The 20,646-nt window shown below is 51.4% G+C and overlaps 2 protein-coding genes across 11 annotated transcripts in view; both read left to right on the top strand.

The window, feature by feature from the left end:
* Window positions 1-4,311: 4,311 nt before the first annotated feature.
* On the top strand, window positions 4,312-11,158 carry PIANP (PILR alpha associated neural protein). 2 transcript variants are annotated; one of them, XM_081821122.1, is made up of 6 exons: window positions 4,312-4,412; window positions 6,806-6,865; window positions 7,148-7,659; window positions 8,420-8,501; window positions 9,323-9,544; window positions 9,870-11,158. In XM_081821122.1, the coding sequence occupies exons 2-6, from the start codon at window positions 6,849-6,851 to the stop codon at window positions 9,889-9,891; spliced, it is 855 nt and encodes a 284-aa protein (XP_081677248.1). In that variant the 5' UTR covers window positions 4,312-4,412; window positions 6,806-6,848; the 3' UTR covers window positions 9,892-11,158. The 2 variants fall into 2 exon arrangements, with proteins under 2 accessions (XP_081677248.1, XP_006737909.1); XM_006737846.3 differs by lacking the exon at window positions 4,312-4,412 and adding an exon at window positions 4,637-4,893.
* Window positions 11,159-15,433: 4,275 nt separating this feature from the next.
* ZNF384 (zinc finger protein 384) overlaps window positions 15,434-20,646 on the top strand; it is a 20,361-nt gene continuing 15,148 nt past the window's right edge. For 6 of the 9 annotated variants that reach the window (XM_006737843.3, XM_081821119.1, XM_006737841.3 and 3 more), the window contains exons 1-2: window positions 15,632-15,897; window positions 16,769-16,828. The gene's annotated coding sequence lies outside the window, so the exon portion shown is untranslated. The other 3 variants (XM_031033003.2, XM_031033004.2, XM_081821120.1) reach the window with 3 other exon arrangements.

Here is a 20,646-nt window from a genome sequence, read left to right as displayed (position 1 = left end):
TCTGCCTGCAGTTCCCCCTGCTTGTGCTCTCTCTGACAAATAAATAAATAAAATCTTTAAAAAAAACCACACACATGGGGGAATAAGGGATTTATACTACTATTTGCTTGTGCATGCATAAACTGGAAGAATGCATAGAAATTAGTCACAGTGATTGGATGGGATTGGAACTGGAAAGATGGTAGAGAGGGGAAAGAATGAGAACTTTCACTATATACCTTTTTATATATTGGAAACTTCCCTTGCACATGTGAATGTATTACCAATTTGAAATAATGAATTGTAGGGGCACCTGGGTGACTCGGTGAGTTAAGCATCTGACTCTTGATTTTGGCTCAGGTCATGATCTCAGGGTCCTGAGATCAAGCCACGTGTTGGGCTCCAAGCTGGGCCTGGAGTCTGCTTAAGATTCTCTCTCTCCCTCTCCCTCTGCTCCTCCCATCCCTAAAAAAAGAAAAAGAAAAAAAACCACTAATGAATTGCAAAAATTAAAGAGTTTAATTTAAATTAATAAAAGAGAAAGAGAAGGCATGAAGTGGAAGAGATGGTGAATAGAGACCATCTTTTGAGAGGCTTTGCTGTAAAGGGAAGCAGAGAAGGGCAGACACTGGAGGGAAAGGTGGAGCTAGGGAAGGCTTGTTCTAGGCTATAAGAAATTACAGTGTGCTCGCATGCTTCTGGGATAAGCAAGTAGAGAGGAGAATGATGCCACAGAAGAGGGAGGACAGCCACTGGAGTGACGACTTCGGGTGGTTGAGAAGGCCAGCGATCCCCCACAGAAGGAGAGGTGGGCTGCGATGCAGTGGCAGTGAGGGTGGGAGAGAGTTCTCTTCTGTCTGCTTCTCTTCTCTCGGAGAAGCAGCAAGCGGGATCATCAGCTGTGAGTGAGAAGAGTTTGGAAGGACGTTGGACATTTGAGGACAGGAAAGAGACAGAAATTTACCCTGACAAATACTGGGAAACCCCAATGAGCACAGAGGTAATGATAAAGATACCAGCAGAGCCAGACACAGGGAGAGAATTTCTAGATTGTGGAGTGTGGGAAGGTTTTCAAATTCATCCGAAGACACATTTCCCACTCTGTATTTCACTGTCTCCTTCACTAGATTCTAAGTTCCATGAGGACATTGATGACTTTGTTCTTGCTCTCTGCTGTATCCCCAGCCAGCAGCACCAGTGCCCAGCATGTTCCAAAAAGAGTCGTCGAAAGAATGAATGAATCAAGAATACAAGAAATAGGGGTGCCTGGGTGGCTCAGTCGGTTAAGTGTCTGCCTTCGGCTCAGGTCATGATCCCAGGGTCCTGGGATCGAGCCCTGCATTGGGCTCCTTGCTCAGCGGGGAGCCTGCTTCTCCCTCTCCCTCTGCCCCTCCCCCTGCTTGTGCTCTCTCTCTCTCTCTCTCTGTGTGTGTCCAATAAAGAAATGAAATCTTTATTAAAAAAAAGAATACTAGAAATAATTGGTAATGATCCAAAGTCCTCCGTGTAAAAGGCACTTACACGGGGAGTGAATATTCACTTGGTAAATCTCACCCACACCCATCACATAATGAGTCCTCTTAGAGCATGTCCTCAGGATATGGGGCTTACTGCGCCAGCCCAGGATATGGCATGATTTGCACACCCTGCCTCGCATGGCCTGCTTCGCATTCAATGTGTACCGTCTTTCCCCGGCCACCGGGAAACACTAGGAGGATGGTACAGTCACTGCTGTGCTGACTTCTGAATGAAGGGCTGTCAGGGAAGGACAAACAGGAGGGCAACCGCTGCAGATGCTGGTCAGAATAACAGGCTTCCTTCCGGGAGGCAGGAGTGCCAGGCTAATGACAGTAATAATGCAGAGGATGAAGGGCAAGAGTCTGGAGGGGCGTGGGTGTGAGCAGAGACTCAACCTACAGCATTCAGCACAGGGCAGAGATCAGGGAGGGCAGGCAGACAGAGAGGAAAGGCAGGGGGAGAGCAGAGAAGAGAATGGGCAGGGGTCCCAGGTAAAGTTTACCAAGCAATAAATATTGAACATCTACTATGTGCCAGGCTCTGAGGATACAAGGTGAACAAGACAAAGGAGATCTTTGTTCTCTGGTGTATGGCAGCTGGGGGTGGGGCAGGGGCAGGGGGAGGCAATAAACAGTAAACAAATATAAGATCACTTTAGAGAGTGATGAGTTGGAAAGACAATGAAACATATTGAAGAAACAGAGTGGGTGACTGAATGCCAAGAGGGAGCCAACCAGGTGAAGAAGAGGGTGAGGGGTGGGCAAAGGATTTCGGGAAGAGGTAGTGAAAAGTGCCGGGGTGCTAAGGGAATCATTTCAGATGTTCTAGAACATCAAGAGATTTGATCTGGCAGGAGCATTGTTTGAACATGTTGGAGGGCGTCTCCTAACAATGAGCTCAGATTTATACCAAGTACAATGAAAAGCCACTCAAATATTTTAAGCAGGGAAGAGCATAATATGATTTGGTTATAAAAATATTACTGGATATTGTGAAGACTGGTTTGTATAGGGCAAGGGCAGAAGCAAACAACCAGCTAAGAATCTATTGCGTTATTCCAGATGAGAGATGATGGCTTGAACCAGGACGGAAGTAACAAAGGTGGAGAGAAGTGGGTGGATTCAGGATGTATTTTGCATGCAGAGGTCACAGAACTTGCTGGTGAATTAGATACAGGGCAAGAATTAGAGAGAAAGGGGAAAGGAGGAAAAAGATGTTCCCTAGGTTTTCAGCCCAAACAAGTAGTTGTCATGTCCCAGGATGGGACACAAAGAGAGAAATGGATTGGTGGGGGAAGAATTCAAGCCATTTATTTTAGCCACATTAGCTTCACATGGCCATCAGACATCCAAGTGGAGATGTCAAGCAGGTTGTTGGATAAATGAGTCTAGAGCTTTGGATATAAATTTAGGACTTGCTGACATTTACATAGTATTTAAGCCCTGGGACTGGATGACATCACTGGACAGAGAATGTGGAAAGAGAAGAGAACCAAGGACTGAGGCATAGTGAGCGCTAACATTTAGAGGTCGAGCAGAAGACTGAGAAGGGAAAGCCAGTGAAGTTGAAGGGAAACTAAGAAGAGCGTGGTGTCCTACAAGTGCAATCAGAATAAAACATGATTGGGACACCTGGGTGGCTCATTCAGTTAAGCATCTGCCTTTCGTTCAGGTCATGGTCCCAGGGTCCTGGGATTGAGTCCTACATCAGGCTCCTTGCCCAGCGAGGAGCCTGCTTCTCCCTCTGCCTACCGCTCCCCCTGCTTGTGCTCTCTCCCTCTCTCTCTCTTTGACAAATAAATAAATAAAATCTTAAAATAAATAAATAAATAAATAAAACATGATTGAGAAGGTTTGGGTATAATGGAGTGAGAGTGGGGATAGGGGAAGCTACTTTTGCTAGAGAAGTTAGGGAAGGCCTCTCAGAGGAAGTGACATTGGATCTCAGTGAAATTTTAACGAAAAAAAAAGTGAGTCATTGTGAAAAGCCAGGGGAAAACATTCCAGGCAGAGGGAACAGTAAGTGCCAAGGCCCAGTGGCAGGTTAAGATCCTCTAGTTCTAGGAACGTAGATCACGTCCAAGGTGGCTGGGGCATAGAGTGTGAGGAGGGGAAATCAGAAAGCAACCTAGTGGACAGGTCATATAGGGCCTTGTAAGTCACAATGAGGAGTCTGAATATTCTGAGTGCTAGAAAAGCTGAGTAATGAGACTTGATCTACTTATTTTAAAGATCATTTGAGTAGCTTCCAGGAGAATGCACTGTAGCAGGGCCAGAGTGAAATGGGGGATCAAGCCTTTGGGATAATCCAAGGATGGTTCGAGGTCTTTACCCCCACCCCCAGCCCCACCTAGATCCCCGGCGCTCTGCAATGTCCACCAGGGGCGAAACGGCCTTGGGGATGCAGAGCCTTAGGTGACTCAGAATCTCAGAAAGTGACTGGAATGACCATGGGTATCCATGGACTTGGGTGAAAGGGGTGGAGAAGCCCGCTCCCTGGACCCCGGGAATCAGACTGTCGGTCCCGCTCCGCTGCCCTCTCCAACCCTCCACCTGGGACCCAGCTGGGCGCCAGTCCTGCGGCGCGGCAGCGGGAGGGTTAAACCGCGCGTGGCCCACCGCGGGAGGGGGAGAGGCGGAGACCTCGCGCTCGGAGCTGCCGCGCCGAGCCCAGCCGAGCCGAGCGCAGCCCGAGCCCAGCCGAGCCGAGCCGAGCCGAGCATCTCCCGCCGCCGCCGCCGCCGCCGCCGCCGCCGCCGCCCCGCGCCCCGGGCGCCCACCCCCCACCCTCTCCAGCGCCCCGGCTGCCGGCCAAACCCCCCGACCATGCCCCGTGCCCCACAAGCTCCCGCGACCCCGCAGCCCCGCGCCGCCCCGAGCGCCCGCAGCTGTCGCGCCGCCGCGCCAGGCATGCAGGTGAGCGAGAGGGACCCCCCCAGGCCCCCGCCCGCGGGAGCCCGGCCCTGCCCTTCCCGACTCGGCGCCCTCGGCCCCCCGCCCCTCCCGGCGCGGTCCCAGGCCCGGGCTCGAGCCGCCGGCCCCGAGGCGCGCCTTCCCCACCGCGCTCTCCATCCCTCCGCGGGTCCCGACTCCATCCTGCCCTCCTGGCGCAGCGGTCACAGTCCCCGCGGCTGCCTCCATCCCGCCTTCGGCTCAGCCCTCGTCTCCGTGTATCCTCCTGCCTCGGGTTCCCTTTCTGCTCTCGGCGCTGCCTGCCTCGCAGTCCCTTCGCTGACCTCCTGGTCCTCTCTTTCCTCCCCACTCCCGCCCTTTCCAGCCTGCCCGGGGAGCGCGGGCCGGTGGGAGGGGTGGGCCCGGGGCAGCGCTGGGGATGGGGCCCGGTTCCCCCACCCCAAGGCTCCCGCCCCACCCCCAGCTCGTCTCCTGCGCACAACAGGTCGGTGAGAAGCGAGGAGAGGGTGGGGGTGGCGCGCCAGGCTGGGGACTGCGGGCTTCCTGGAGGGGGTGGCTGAAGGGGATGCGGGGCTCAGGGACTGGAGTTGACGTTGGTTTGGGGGGGGGGGATGCATAAGGCTGAGAGGCAAATGAGTCCTGGAGTCAGCTGGCCACAGATGTCCCCGTGAGCCCTTCTCCGCTTCACTGGTTCGCTCTAACCTCCTTCCTCCCTCCCTCGATCCCTCCCTCCAGCTTCCTTCTCTTCGCGTCCCTCTCTCCCTTCAGCCCACCAGGCTCCCATCCCCATATCTTTCCAGAGCTCCATATCCCTTTACATTTGAAGAAACACTTTCCAACTCCTCCATCTTTGCTGCTCCGTTTTCAGTCCCCCGTCCCTTCCTCTTCTCATCTGGTCCTCGGTATGATGTTCTCTCCTTTTCCATTTCCTTTCTCCGCGTCCCTGGTCTTCTCCACCCCTTTTCTCTCTTCCCCTTCCACTCTCTCCACTTCCCGTCCTGCCTAGACCTTTCTTTCCCTGTCCTCCTGCCCTTGCCTCTTCTTCCCCTGATCCTGCGACCCCTTCACTTTCCGTTTCCCTCTCTCACCTGTACTCCTAGCTTGTTCTCCCTTCAGCATCCTCCAGGCTTCCAATCTTCCATACCCACACCCTTCCCAGTCCATCCTCTTTCAGGCGGACTCCTCTCCCTCCTGCCGTGCTCTGTGCCCAGTTCTTCACCTTTCTTTCACCTTTCTCCTCTCCTCAGACTCTTACCATTCACCCCTCTCCCCACAGCCCACTTCCCCTTGCCCTTCCCCAGACTTTCCCATCATATTCTCCTGTTATTTTCTGAGAGCACTTAGTGTGCAGATTTAGACCCAGAATCCAGAGGACCCAGGGTGTCATATCCTCATCCACTCTGGGGAGCCTGGCCCCCCTTCAGCTCTGAGAACATGTCCTTCCTCTTTCAAAACCCAACTATCCAGATTCTCCCAGGACTCTACCCAGGAGAGCTACATTTGAGGGGGTGGCCTCTCCCCAGCTCCACCTCCCTTCAGAGAGCACCTATGCATTTGGATGATTTAACATTGAGCAAAAATTATACTCTGTAGTTTCTCTCCCACCCACCTCTGTCTTTCTCTGTTTCTTCTTCTTTTTTTTTTTTAAAGATTTTATTTATTTGACAGAGAGAGACACAGCGAGAGAGGGAACACAAGCAGGGGGAGTGGGGGAGTGGGAGAGGGAGAAGCAGGCTTCCCAGAGAGCAGGGAGCCTGATACGGGGCTCGATCCCAGGACGCTGGGATCACGACCTGAGCCCAAGGCAGATGCTTAACGACTGAGCCACCCAGGCGCCCCTCTTTCTCTGTTTCTTTCTTTCCATCCCTCCATCCCCTATTTCCCTTCTCCTGAAGATGTAGATTCCCCGGGGCCCATCAGAAGAGAACCGCTTGGGACTCCAAGCAGGCTGGGCAGGCTGGAGTGCTCCCCTTGTGCACTCGCCACCACACACACATTCACGCACTCACTCAGATTGACTTCCTCTTCCCTCCCCCACTCTCAGACTCCCTCCCTAGCGGTAGGTGCTCAAGGAATCACAAGGTTCTTGGCTCTAAATTAAGCTCCAACAAGAGCTTGGAACTGTGGGCAGAAGAAATGAGAAGGCAGGAAGCCAGAGAAGTAAGAGTAGACCCCGAGGTGGGGAAGTTACAAGGATCTCTGGGCAGTAGTAGATAGGGGCTGGGGGCTAGACAGGAACCACTCTGGGAGATCCCCCTACCCCCCAGAAGGATGCTAAGCGGCAGCTGACAGCCTCGGAGGATCTGGAGGGTTGATCCGGGTAGGACTGGTGGCTGAATGAGCTGGGGAAGCACTCAGGGCAGGGTTGGGATGTGACGACCCCCTCTCTCCTCCAGTAAAGGCTGAAAATCTGGGTCACAGCTGAGGAAGAGCTCAGACATGAAGTCCAAGATGTGGTAAGTTTGGCACAGCAGAGGGAGCCTGGAGTCCACTTCTCCTGGGGTCCCGGCCTCTTCCCTCCTAGGTCCACCCTGGGCCTTCCTTCCTGAGGGCCAGGCCCTAGAAAGGGAGGGAATGAGGCCAATCTTCCCAAAGCGCACCTGCTTTTCCCTGAGAAAGCTGGAGGGAGGCAGCCCGGGACCTCTGGTATGAGCCTGTGCTCCGCACACAATAAGCCTCACACAATAAGCCTAAGACGGACGGGCTTTGTCTCACCCCCCTTCTCTCCCTTCTTGCAGGCCCGCACTGCTCCTGTCCCACCTCCTCCCTCTTTGGCCACTGCTGTTGCTGCCCCTCCCACCACCTGCTCAAGGTTCCTCCTCCTCCCCTCGAACCCCACCAGCCCCAGCCCGGCCCCCCTGTGCCCGGGGAGGCCCCTCTGCCCCACGCCACGTGTGCGTGTGGGAGCGGGCACCCCCACCAAGCCGATCCCCTCGGGTCCCAAGATCGCGTCGGCAGGTCCTGCCAGGCACTGCACCCCCTGCCACCCCATCTGGCTTTGAGGAGGGGCCACCCTCATCCCAGTACCCCTGGGCTATTGTATGGGGCCCTACAGTGTCTCGAGAGGATGGGGGGGACCCCAACTCTGCCAATCCTGGATTTCTGCCCCTGGACTATGGTTTTGCAGCCCCCCATGGGCTGGCAACCCCACACCCCAACTCAGATTCCATGCGGGGTGATGGAGATGGGCTCATCCTTGGAGAGGCACCTGCCACCCTGCGGCCGTTCCTTTTTGGGACCCATGGGGAAGGTGAGTGCGAGTGGGAGAGCCTGGTAGGGGGCATCTAGGGGTGGGGAGGCTGGATGAAGGCTCTACGGGCAGCAACAGAGATCTTGTCTGTTAGCTCCTCCCACAAATGTGTCAGGCTCTGTCCCCGCACAGGGGCAGAGATGAAACACCCTCTGAGCCCTGGAGGGACTCAGGTCCACTGGACAAGACAGACGTGTGAACACTCAGGGATGAGTCAATGTACTAAGTGCTCTAATAGAGGCACACACAGCATGTTTTTAGGAAAATAAGGGAGGGAGAGATTACTTTTGCCTGGGCATCAGGACACCTTCCAAGAATTGACATTGGAGCTGGACCTTGAAAATGGAGTGGGAGTATTCCATGCAGAAGAACACCTTGAATGAAAGAGACCTTCAGGGTGACATTTCTGCTCAAGGAATGCTAAGATAGGGCCAGTTTGGGGGTGGGGCTAGTGCAGAGATGGACATTTCCACCCCTAGTTTCTATGCAGAGAGAGGGGTTCTCTCTGACCTTGGAGCCTCCTCTTCATCACATGTACACAGAAGATTTGGGACTGTGGAGGAAAAGAACTAAAAACTTCAGGGAAAGCTGATGCTAAGAATGAAGGGCGGGGGGTCAGGAAAGCAGAAAGAGTTGGACGTTGTGGATTCAAACGGCAACACTCCGCAAGCTTATTGAACCTGAAGCCTAATCCCATACCCCACCCCCTCTTGGCTCCTACCACCTCAGGCCTCCCTAAAACTTTCTCCCCCCCAATCAGGTGTGGACCCCCAGCTCTATGTCACAATTACCATCTCCATCATTATTGTTCTTGTGGCCACTGGCATCATCTTCAAGTTCTGGTAAGCTGCAAGGAGGAGGGTGCTGGCAGATGGGGACCTAAGTTTGGCAATGTTTGGCTGGAAGGAGGGCAGGAGCAAGGGCAGCATTTTTGCTGGAGGTGGGCTAGGAAGTGGTGGATTTAAGCAAGAAAAACCTTGGGAAAAGGTGGTAAGGATTTGGGTGGGGGAGATGGTGAAAAATCAGGGCAAATTCCTTTTCCCAGGGAAATACAAGGATAATGGGAAAGGGAGGAGAATTATTTATGTGCACTGGGGGCTTGCAAGGGATGCCTTGGTGGGCATCCTTTGTCCCCATTTCCTCCAAGACAGAGAAAACTGACCCATTCTGCAGAGCCCCTTCTTGGGGCTGCCTGGGGAGGAGGGAGAAAGTCTGGAGGTTTCTCTGCACGCATTTGGGTCACTCAGTCCTTCACACTTTGCTGAGAGAATCATTAGACTCAGGTGTCCAGGTCATTAGCTGATTTTGAACTAGAACTAAACCTTCCAGGCGCCTGCTGAGGAGAGAAATGGCTCTTCCGGGTATGTATGGGGGAGGGGGCAATTCTGGGGGACTCTGTGTTGATGGGGAGGAGGTACTGATTCTGCGGGTCTGGACCAGGTCCGGAGGATGGTTTACATCCCTGAACCCCCTGGGGGATAGGGAAAGTAGCTTTATGGACACTCAGTCTCCAGATATTTGATATAGGGAACAGTTAAGAGGCCAGTTTCTCTGCTGTAGGATGTTGGGGTGTCTGAGGGAGGCTGGGCATCACCAGCACTGCAGGCCCAGGATGGGGGCTTCTTAAATGTGTGAGAGAACCTCTTTCCTTCCTGTGTACCAGCTGGGACCGAAGCCAGAAGCGGCGCAGGCCCTCTGGGCAGCAAGGTGCCCTGAGACAGGAAGAGAGCCAGCAGCCGCTGACAGACCTGTCCCCAGCTGGGGTCACTGTGCTGGGGGCCTTCGGGGACTCGCCTACCCCCACCCCTGACCATGAGGAGCCCCGAGGGGGACCCCGGCCTGGGATGCCCCAGCCCAAGGGGGCTCCAGCCTTCCAGTTGAACCGGTGAGGGCAGGGGCAAAGGGCTGGGAGGGCTGGGAGGTAAGGCAACTTTGGTCCAGAGCCTTGGTTGGGGGTGTTCCCTCCTGGGTGGGTGGGAAGGAGGTAGACCTAGACCCCACACAGCCCCTGGCCCTCCCTAGGACTGGACCAGGTCCTCTCTAGGGGACCCTTCCTTCTCCCGCTCTCTGTGGATCTCTGTCCTGTTCTCACGCTGTCATTTAACTCAACTCTGCCCTCTTATCCTGGAGTCCCTTTTTTGCCTTGGACTTCCCTTCGATTCTGGCTTACCCAGTGGTTCCTGACTGTGCCCTCTCCCTCTTCCTCTCAGGATTCCCCTGGTGAATCTGTGATGCCCCCCAATGTTGGGGTGCCGCCAAGCAGGAGGCCAAGGGGCCGGCATAGCCCCCATCCCACTGAGGGTGGGGCAGCTGTGGGAGCTGGGGCCACAGGGGCTCCTGGCTCCTGCCCTTGCAAACCACCCTGGAACCCTCACTGGCCCCATAGGCGATCCTACCTGCTCACCCTCCTTTAGGTGGGGGGCCTCACATATTTGTGGCTTCTGGTCCCCCATCCCCTCCCTTGCACACTCACATGAAAGCCTTGCACACTCACCTCCACCCTCCCGGGCCATCGCACACATTTGTGCTCTTGTACAGCCAGTCTGCACCCTCTCTCCACCCACACCGCCCCTCCCCATCCCTCACATTCACCCTTTGTTTCACACTCTTCGCTCTCTTCCTCCCACATTCCAGGCTCAGCTCAGTCACTCAGTGGTCAGTGGGTGACTCTCTCGTTACCTCTCACTCGCATTTCCTGGCCCCATGTTGTGGTGTTGTGTGTTGTGCTCACACTCTCCCTCATGAACACCCACTGATCTAGTTTCTGTGGCCCCTGCATGCTGCCCCAGAGGTGGGTGGGAGGTGAGCTGGGGGCTTCTCATGCCCCCATCTGTCATGGTCCCATCCCATTCCATGTCATGTGTTTCATCGTCTCCCCCATCCCACTCCAAGGGCGTGCTCATTACCCTGAGGGCTCCCCCATGGGAATGGGGTAGTGAGGCTCCAAAATTCCCCCAACTGCTAAATTCTGTTGTCTGGGAGATGGGTATTGGGGAGTCACCTGTTGCACTACATGAGAAAGGGGCTCCCATTTGCCCTTCCCTTCCTCCTAAGTCCCTTTTGTCTTGTCTATCCTGGCTGTCCGTGTGTGGGTCGCTCTCTGGAATTCAGAGTCCCTGAGCCAGTCCTCCACTTCCAGGCCTCCCTGAGGGTCTCCCTAACTTCATCTGGGCTGCCAGGGACTGGGGCCAGCTGGTTCAAGGCCATCGGGAGCTCTGCCTCCCAATCTATCCCTCCCCTTCCTGGCCTCCCTCACACTCCTCCTCCCTGCCCTCCTTGTTTTTTTCACTTCTCCCTCCTTTTGCCTGTCCCCCCCACCTTCCCCTCACATTTGTCCCTACGTCTCACCATTTTTCCACCTTCTTCCTTTCTTCCTCTCTTACCTGGCTCCTATGCTGTGATATATATTTTTGTATTATCTCTTTCTTCTTGTGGTGATAATCTTGAATTCTTGTGGGATGTAAGTTTCAAAATTTTCAAATAAAGCCTTTGCAAGATACTGGAGTCCCCTGGTTCTGCTTATGAACCCTGAAGAGAGGAGAGGGAGGTGGCAACAGGCAACCAAGAAGGGAGGAAAAGAAGGATGGGAGGTTGGAGGGAAACCTTTAAGATTCAGTGTGAACTGGCCTGCTCTGACCTGGAGTTAGGGTTCCTGGGCTTTTTTTTTTAAGGGGGGTAGGGGCAGAGGGAGAGGGAGAAAGAGAATCTTAAGCAGGCTCCCAGCCCAGTGGGGAGCCCGACGTGGGGCTTGATCTCATGACCCTGGGATCATGACCTGAGTCGAAATCAAGAGTCAGGCGCTTAACTGACTGAGCGACCCAGGTGCCCCTTGGGCTTTAACTTGGGAGAGAATGGAAGGGAGAAACTGAAGGGAGCAGCCAGAGCAAGAGAAACTAGAGTGGCTTGCTTGTTACTTGCCAGTGAAGGTCAAGAGAGACCATGGGAAAGGAGACAGAGAAAAGGGACAGGCAATGAAGCAAGCAAGAAAAGGAGAGAGCTGATAAGACATATGGAGGGCAAGGAGTGAAAGGAGGAGAGAAAAATGGAGTAAAGAGGAAGAGGTGAGAGGGGCCACAAGAAAGAGGCTGCCCTGCTTGGTTTATTTTCTGCCTTGCTCCTAACTCACCCCCATCTACAGCTACCCCCCCAAAAGCTGTGCAGCATTAGAACCCCTGTGGTTAACTCTCCCTAGCTTTCCCCACTCTGCCCTCTCTGAAAGAGAGGCGCTGCTAGGGTGTGGGGGTGGAATCAAGGGGTATGTCTGGGGGAGGGAACACAGGCTGCCCAGCTGGGATCAATCACCTCTGAGGCCCCCATTCTAGGTTTGGCTCTAGTGACAGCCTTGCAAGAGCCCCCACATCAGCCTCTCAGCTGCTGCTAGGCTCTGTTGCCACGGTAACCACCCAGGTCCCATTTCTCCCCCGCCCCCATCTGTGCCCCACTTGCTCCCTGGAAATGGGGAGCTCCAGGGAGGAGACTGTAGTGAGCGAGTCTGGGCTGCCCCAGACTCTGAATGCCTCCATGTATTTATCTTTGCAGCTAGAATTAGGAGTGTATAGGTGTTGGTAGGTGTGTGTTTTAGGTGTTGGGGAGCTTTACTGTCTACTCAAGGAAGTGTGGCTGAATCCATATAGCACACAATGGTGAGTGGGGAGGAGGGAGCATATTTCTCAGGACCAGAGCAGTATATACTTTCGGGGCATCAGTCTCCCTAAGAAAAACAGAGTGCTACAGAGGAAAAAGGCAGAGCAGGGGCAGAAGGAGTCATGAACCAACTAAAAGCAGAGGTGCAAAGCCAACAGCTGCTGAGGAGGGCTCCGGGTCAACCCAGTGGGGCCTGTAGAGATCCCAGCAGCAGCTGGTGGACGGAGAGGGCTGGATGGAACATGAGGGTGCAGGAAGAGGTGCCGAGGACATGGGTCGGGGGCAGTAAGGGTGAGATCTGAGGTGGATGGGAGAAGGAGCCTCACTAACCTTTCCCTTCTTTCCCCCCAAGAATCTAGTCTTTGTCAGGTCAGGGTGGGGGGGCGAAAAGGAGCACTGGCTTAGAAGGGGAAGGAGCTCAAGTGCCTGGAGAGCACACTGGGGCTCTATCACCCTCTGCCAACTGTAGTTCTTCTGAGGGACAGTGTGACCCCGAGGCTCATCCATATGCAAAAGGCATGCATGAAGGCCCCTAATGAAGAGGGAATTAATTATTGCCTGATTAGCCTGCTGTTTCTCTAAATTTAAATAAATTAAAATACACCAGCAAGACACTGGGAAATCCTCACCTGTTCCTTCTCCCTAAATGCCCTCCTTCCCCATGGAAAGTCATATGGCAGGGAAAGACTGGAGAAAGGAGATGTCCTAGTCTTCCCAGTTGTCCTAAAGGAAATATCCCAAACTACCTCACATCATCAGGATAACCACAAAGAGTTGGGAGGCCCTGGGGAACAGATCCTAACCTCTAACTCTCATGAAACTGAAACAGACTACGGGGCCTTTGGAGGTCCTTGAAGGTTGCAAGTGGTTGAGCAGAGAGTCACTGCTTAGTGAGAGACCAAAAATACAAAAAAATGGTCATACTACCCTTTTGGTTCTTGGAGGCCACACATCACAAGCACCACTGGGACCAGCATCTCTCATCACTATACTTTCTTTGCCTTCTGAGCTGTGCATCAGATGACTCAGCCAGGCTTCTCTTAAGCATTTTTCTGGAATGCTTACCATTATGGCTCAGACCAAACCAGGAAATGGGGAAGCCCCCAGGAGGAGGGATCTCCCAGGCAGAGCTCAGGGTGTGGAAGTGATTCAAGATGGAAACAGTGTGCCAGCTGGAAAACCCCAGGCTAAAATTAACAGCCCTCCTCCCCCTACGCCCCACATTTAACTCTAAAGCTCTTCTGTAAAGAGTTCAAAGCACTTAAAAAACTGGCTTCTTATAGCAAGGGCAGGAGCAGGGCTGACAGTTGGAGACACTGAGGCTCAGGGAGTACCAGTTAATGAAAATAGGAAAAGAATAAGAGGACCACCGGGACTTAGAGTGATTACTACGATTTTGCTCCCACTTCTTTACCTCAGCCCCCAAAGTCAACGTTTCTGGAATTAGCCATTTCTAACCCATGCAGCAACTAGGTCTGGTCACATCTGAGCCCTTAAGATCTTATCCTGCCAACTGTTGCTATTCAGTTAACACAGACTGAGTGCAGAGCCCAAAAAATATGGTTGAGAGAGTAGACATTTTCAAAAGGATATAAACTATAATTACAAACCAAGGATACATATCTCCTATTTAAACCTTTAACTTAAATGTTTATTTTTAGGTGTTTTTTTGCTACTTCCTTGCTGTGAAAAAAAAAATCACTTAAATCTTCAGTCTTATTTTCATTATCCGTAAAGAGAACATTACAATTATTTTTATTTGCGTTGTTTTGCTTTCTAAGCAAGGGGCTATTACTGTTAGTAGGAAGGACTTCAATTCTGCTTCAGCCAAAATAGAGCTCAGCTCAAGGGGATTCTGGCCAGATCAGGGTGCAGGCAGCATTCATTTACTCAAATAGCATATATTTATTCAGCATCTGCTTCGTATTCAGCAAAGCAGTGGGAAGGATACCATGTACGAGACCGTTTCTTCCGTGAGAAACGGACAATCTTGCTGAAGAGTCATGTATATGAAATAGTTAAAAGAGCAACAAAAGGTACAGACTAAATGCTGTGGAAATTCAGAGAACGGAACCGTTATGTGTTCGAGCAATCCCGTAAGGCTTCCTGAAAGACTTTACAGTGTTCATTTATGCGACAGACGTTTACTGACCACTTACTAAATGCCTGGCTCTGAGGATACGGCGGTGAACAATTCAAAGCCCTTGCCCTCATGAAGCCGATATTCCAGCAGGAAGAGGTGGACAGCAAACAATATAATATCAGGGGGTGATGAGTGCTCTATTTAAAAGTAGAGCAGGCGGGCGCCTGGGTGGCTCAGTCGTTAAGTGTCTGCCTTCGGCTCAGGTCATGATCCCAGGATCCCGAGATCGAGCCCCACATCGGGCTCCCTACTCAGCGGGAAGCCTGCTTCTCCCTCTCCCACTCCTCCTGCTTGTGTTCCCTCTCTCGCTGTCTCTCTCTCTGTCAAATAAATAAAATCTTAAAAAAATAAAATAAAAAATAAAAGTAGAGCAGCGTGAGGAGATAGAGATGTGGATGGGGGCAACAAGAACATAGAGACCCAAAGCCAAGAGTACGTGGTGTGGTCAGGGAGAGGTTATCAGTTACTCTTGGGGCCTAAGTAGGGACCTCAGAAAACAACTGACATATCCTCATCCCTTCCCGCAATTCAAAGCACTGAGATATTGAGAGTATAACGAAAAATAATGGTAACTTCCTACATCAGTTTATTCTACGCTGAGGGAAGGGAAACGGATCCATAGTCTTTTAAGAATCCCTACCTGAAAAAAAAAAAAAAATCCCTACCTGCCTTCCGCCCCCCCCCCAACACACCCCACCCCCGGCCCCGTACCTGATGCATAATTCATAAACCTGTCGGCTTTCACCCTCCCACTTCCCCAGAAGTCCCTTCCGGAAAGCCGGGACCGCAATTCTGAAGGTTCAGCTTCTGCCCTTAGCGGAATCCGCCTTCGCTTCCGTTGTGGCGTCACATCCACCGCGATAGAGTTATCGCGTCCCTGGGCAGAAGCCACTTCCGCCCCTACTTGTCGTAACTTCTGCCCTGAGTATCCCGGAGCGCTGGCAGCGCCGGATATGCTCTGCCGCTCCCGGAAGTGACTCGACCTTTGCATTCCCCCCCTTTCCCCTTTACCGCCCCCCCTGCATTGCCGTTTCCCTCCCTCCCCACTTTTCGTTTCCGGCGCTCCCGCCTTCTCTCCGCCGCAGCTCTACTCCGAGGCTGTTGGGGGGAGGGAGGGAGGGAGGGGGCGTGGAAGAATCGGGGTTCTCGGAAGCACGAGCTGCAGCACCACTTCCGGGTGAGTGTTAGGGGAGGGAGGGCCGGAGGGAGGGGGCCACCCACTGCCTCGCGCCCCCGCCCTGCGGGTGTCTCGCGCGCATTCCGTGCGTGTGAGTGTGTGGGTCTGTCTCGCGCCGAAAGTGCGTGCCCGCGCGCTCCGCCTCGCGCTCTTCCCCCCTCCCTTCGCCCCCTGCTGGTCCTCCCGCCCCACTCGGCTCCCTCCTTTCCCAGCAAACGCCGCCCCTCCCGCGCTCTGGCTCAGGCTCTGGCGCCGCCGCAGCCGTCGCCGCCGGGTGAGTCTCGCGCCGCTGCAGTTGGCGCGCGCCAAGCTCTCTGCTCCTCCCCCCTCCCCTTTTCCTTGGGGGGGCGTGGAAGGGGGGGTCCACGGTGTGACTGTATGTGTGTCCGTCCCGGAACCGGAAGTGGTTGTTGGAGGAGCGGGCGATGGGGAGGAATGGGGGGGCTTAGGGGGCGGGTGTCTGTCTGGTGGGTGGCAGAGTTCAGCTCCCTGGAGGGGAAGGAGGGACGTCCCAAAGAAGGGTCTTTGAGGAAGGGGTGGGGGGTGACATCAGGAGAAGGCTCCCAGGGGCTGTCTCAGGGGAGCGAAGGTGTTTTGGGGACAGCTGGGGTGTCCAATAGGTAGACCCCTGTGCAGGCTGAGGGAGGTACTTCTTGGCGCAAGGCCTTGGGTAGGCAGGGGCGAAGTCCTCGAAGAAGTGGGGGGGAGGCCAGAGGAAGTGGCTGGGCCTGAACTGGCACTGTGCCTGACACAAGGGCTTGTGCATCCCCCTAGTCTTCAGCTTTGCCTTCTGAGGCAATCCTCAGGGGGCAGGGGCCCATCTCTTCCTCCAACTCCTCTGTTCTCTGACTCCTGCTTACCCGTGGCCCTGGGGAATGAAGAAGAGCCAGTGTCTGAGCCCAGGAGTGGAACCCAAACACTGGTGATAGAGTTCATCTTAGTTCCTGGGAATTGGATTTATTTCCCTTGTATCCACATAGTGGGTGGCACTACACTCCTTATTATCCCATTGCATCTTTGGATTTTGGGGGTCTGCCTGCCTTCCAGACTGACTGCTGACAGTCAAAAGAATTCCTGAGGTTCTCCACAGTTCCCTGGTGGCTGCACCCTTACTGGCCCCTGTAACCCAGACAATTTGTTTACAGAAAGTTCAGGAGCCCTGGAAAGGAGAAGGAATAAGACGACAGGAGGAAGAGAGAGAGAGGGTAAGACAATTTTGGGTTAATGGCTTTTCTGGTTTGGGGGGAGAAGGGGTCATAATTAAATGGGCTTCTTGGGGACAATGTGACAGAATTCTTCTAGTAATAGCAATTTTAATACTGGTGTTTGTTGTGAGAGAAAAATGATCTCTTGAAGACACCCAGGAAGTTTTTGTGTAAAAAGTTAGCACCGTACCCCATCACTTTCCATTCCCACCAGTATTCAGAGATGATTTATGAAATGTCCAAGTGAAATCACTGGGGTTGCGTTGTGTCCAAAGGAGAAATTTATTCTGCTTTAGGGACAAATGGGCCCCAGTCGCCAGTATAGTCCTTGTGGTATAGCTTATGGAATTGCTTTCCTGGATTTGGAACAAGCAGAGTTGAGTTTAGAGTGGAGTTCATAATCTTAATGTCACAGAGGAGTGCTTCAAGTGGACCTGTTTAGTGATTAGTATCTGTGACACAGGGTTATTTCAGTTTGGTGTGTCAGGGTGAAGTTTTCAGAAAAAAAAAAAAAAAAAACAACAAAAAACCAACACCTGGTTCGTGGTAGTTTGAAGTAAAGTGGATAAAATTGTATGGAGTGAACTTCAGAAGTAGGTCTGGAAGAATTCAAAATAATGAGGTTTGATGGTGGTAGAGTTTTGGGTAGTCCGAAAATGACAATGTGAGACCCAAAAGAGTTTGAGTTCAGAGCTTATAATCCTAGAGATGTCTTCTAAGGACCAATTCCAGTCTGGTTTATAAAATTTATTCCCCATAGGCTCCTGAGCCAAGTTGATAATTAAATATTAAGTGCATATTTCCTTTTCTCCAACTGCCCCGCCCCCTTTTCCCTGCCCACTTTTTTTTTTTTTTGCCTCATATTTCCCAGATCCATCATTTATAGTGAAGTAGGCAGGACAGGGGGAACCACTGTGCTCTTCTTCCCACAGGGTACTGGGTACCATAGTCCAGCGGTACCCAGGGTAGACATTGCTGGCTCAGATTGCCAACTTTGTGGTGGTAGTGGTCCTGTTGCTGTGTTTGGGCATGGTGTGATGGTCTTTCCCAGTAGAATTGGGATAAACCTATTCTGGGTTATTTTGGACTTGGAAGAGTTCACAGATGGTAGGAAGGCCCCCAAATTCTATTGGGATGGCCCTTGCTGAGTGCCCTTAGAACCTGAGGAAAAAGATTTTGTTTCCTTACTGAGAGAAAAATGGTTCTCTGTGTTTCTTCATTTCAAGTTCTTAGCTAATATTGCAGCCTTCCTGCAGTTGTGCATTTTGGAGCAGTTTTTCTCTTTAGAGGGTCTGAGGTCCGTGGGTCAAGTTCTTTCTGCAGTTGAGTTTGAGTTGATTGTTCTTCGCATCTCTCTCTATTGTTGGTGCTTCTAGTTGATGATTACTGAGCTGGAGGCTATAGACCTGATACTCTTGGGTAGTACCTTTGTAATTATGTGGTTTTTATGTAATTGTCAGTAATTGTCACTAGTAGTCCTCAGTACATGGAAGTATTTCCCTAACTCTCTTCCTTTTGGGAGCACTTGAAGCATTTTATTTCTTTTTCTTTTTTGAGCTGCCTCCCATCACCATATGCCTTATGAATTTGTTTTAAGGGGTTTATTCTTCTCCATCCTCTACCCAAATAGAAACTTAGTAGAACAGTAAATTATTCAGAGTCAACCACTGATGTGGGACCTAGAATTAGATTCCAGAAGTCTTGATTTCTAGGTTCATTCTCCAGCTACTACACTTGGTTGGAGCAAGTCTTTCATGATTTTCTCAAGACTTGTTGTGTTAAGAGAATACTGCTTTCCTGAGGGAAAATCGGGCTTTATTTGAAAAACAACAATTTTTTTAAATGTAGTAAGTACCAGGAAAGAGACTGTAGTCTTTTTACCATGTCTACCAAAACCACATGCTGCAGGCGGTGGCATCTTTGTTCCTGAATGGCTGGTTGCGCTGTGGAAGGATGGACAGATGGACAAAGCTCTGGTGCAAGAGTTCAAGACTTACTAAATGTTTCGTGGGTGTTACTTAATAATTGTCTTTTTTCTTCACCTCCTCAGTGCTTCCAAGATTTTTTTGGAGATTGGAAAGGAAATGTGTAGTTCTTTGACCCTCTTGAAAGAAAAATACTGTTCAACTTAATTATAGTAAACCTTCCTTTTTGTTAACAGAATGCTTGAGGTATGCTGCAATAGTAAAGTTGAAATTAGAACCCAGATTTTCAATCTGCCAACATTCTTCTTTCTACTTACTATGTTTTTCTTTCTTTCCTGCTCTTTGGGTCTGTAATAAAAGCTTTCTACTTCCTTCCTAATCTAGGGTAAACCAGTTCTTTTTATTATCATTGATATGTTGGCATAATCATCAAAACTGGCACTCTGTGTAGAAATGGGGTTTCCTCATAATATCATTGGGCTTCTTCAGGTTTTAAGAATGTTGGTATATGCCTGCTTGGATGTCGGGATGGTTTGGGGAGGAGAATTATTCCATGAAACATAGAAAGTTAAGAGGTTAATGGACAGTAAAAAGGTATCGAGTGATCTGGCACCAGGAGCACCCTTTTACACAACTCCAGGGGGCGCCATTTACATTGTATTCTGGCAAGAGCCTTCCTTCTTGGCTCTCCATTTGATCTCCTTTCAGGGATATAGAGATTGAAGTCAGCCTTTTCAGAACAGTAGTATAGCATATAGGTGTCATTTTATAGGCAAATATTACTTCTAGTTGGGTGAGCAGAACTCTCCGTGTACCCCCCTCTTTGGGGCAGACATGTTTATCGGAAGCCCACAAGGCACATTTATCATTGTGTCCTAGGACCAGCTGTGGTTCTGATCTTCAGCTTTGTTCTCTTAACCAAAGCAGAGGGATAGCCTGGGTATCCAGGGAAGTGGAGAGGCCATTTATTCAGTTAACCCCTCCGGATGGTCTGGCCCTTTTACTCAGATTCCATTATTCTAAAATCAATTAACCTTGGTGGCCAAGTGAGGTCTCCCAGGTTGTGGACAGAGAATATCCTCTTTTAACTGCATTTTTGCTGTTATCAAAAATTTCATTTTTGGAAACATTTACAGAGAACTATCTCAAAAATGCATAGTCCATTCCTGGAAATGCTGTAAATTTTAGTTGATGTATCAAGTCACAATATCAGAGTGTATGTACTTCAGTTGTAGGGTTCTCTTGTAGAACCCACATTCTTAACTTGCTCTTTGGTATCTGCATTCAGATCCCCGCTCTAATATTTACTATTTGACTCTGTGACTCCAGTTTCCTTATTTGAAACGTGGGGATCCCAGTACCTACTTCATGGAGTTGCTGTGGGGATTAAATGATGCAGTCGTTGTGAAGTACTTCGAAGGGCTTAGAACAGTGCCCTGAACACAACGAGCAGTTAATAGATGTTAATGGTGATGGTGGTGGTGACATTGTCCTGTCCTCCACGTCACTTTGTGTGCCCCCTTTGTAAGAACCCACAGGGGCTCTTTCTCTCAGAAAGTGTTTCACCTGAGCCACTTGTAGGACAATATGAATGGATCTAATCTTTATTGGCAGGGAGGAGCATTGTGCTTCAGAACCCTATCGGAAGACATTCTTATTTTCAGGTTTTTGGTTCCTCCCTTCTAAATTTTCTTTTTTTTTTTTTTTAAAGATTTTATTTATTTATTTGACAGAGAGAGACACAGCGAGAGAGGGAACACAAGCAGGGGGAGTGGGAGAGGGAGAAGCAGGCTCCCCGCTGAGCAGGGAGCCCGACGCGGGGCTCGATCCCAGGACCCTGGGATCATGACCTGAGCCGAAGGCAGACGCTTAACGACTGAGCCACCCAGGCGC

Source organism: Leptonychotes weddellii, chromosome 5 (genome assembly GCF_054177405.1).
Source record: "Leptonychotes weddellii isolate Sample4059 chromosome 5, ASM5417740v2, whole genome shotgun sequence".
NCBI classification, from domain to species: Eukaryota; Metazoa; Chordata; class Mammalia; order Carnivora; family Phocidae; genus Leptonychotes; species Leptonychotes weddellii.
Note: the sequence above shows the minus strand (reverse complement) of the source record. Positions and strands in the feature narration are given on the sequence as shown.

What these genes read in the sequence shown, in the direction of transcription:
- PIANP (XM_081821122.1), top strand. An exon ending in TTTTGGGACCCATGGGGAAG is followed by an intron (nt 7,660 to 8,419) that starts GTGAGTGCGAGT and finishes CCCCCCAATCAG; the next exon opens with GTGTGGACCCCCAGCTCTAT. An exon ending in GGCATCATCTTCAAGTTCTG is followed by an intron (nt 8,502 to 9,322) that starts GTAAGCTGCAAG and finishes CCTGTGTACCAG; the next exon opens with CTGGGACCGAAGCCAGAAGC.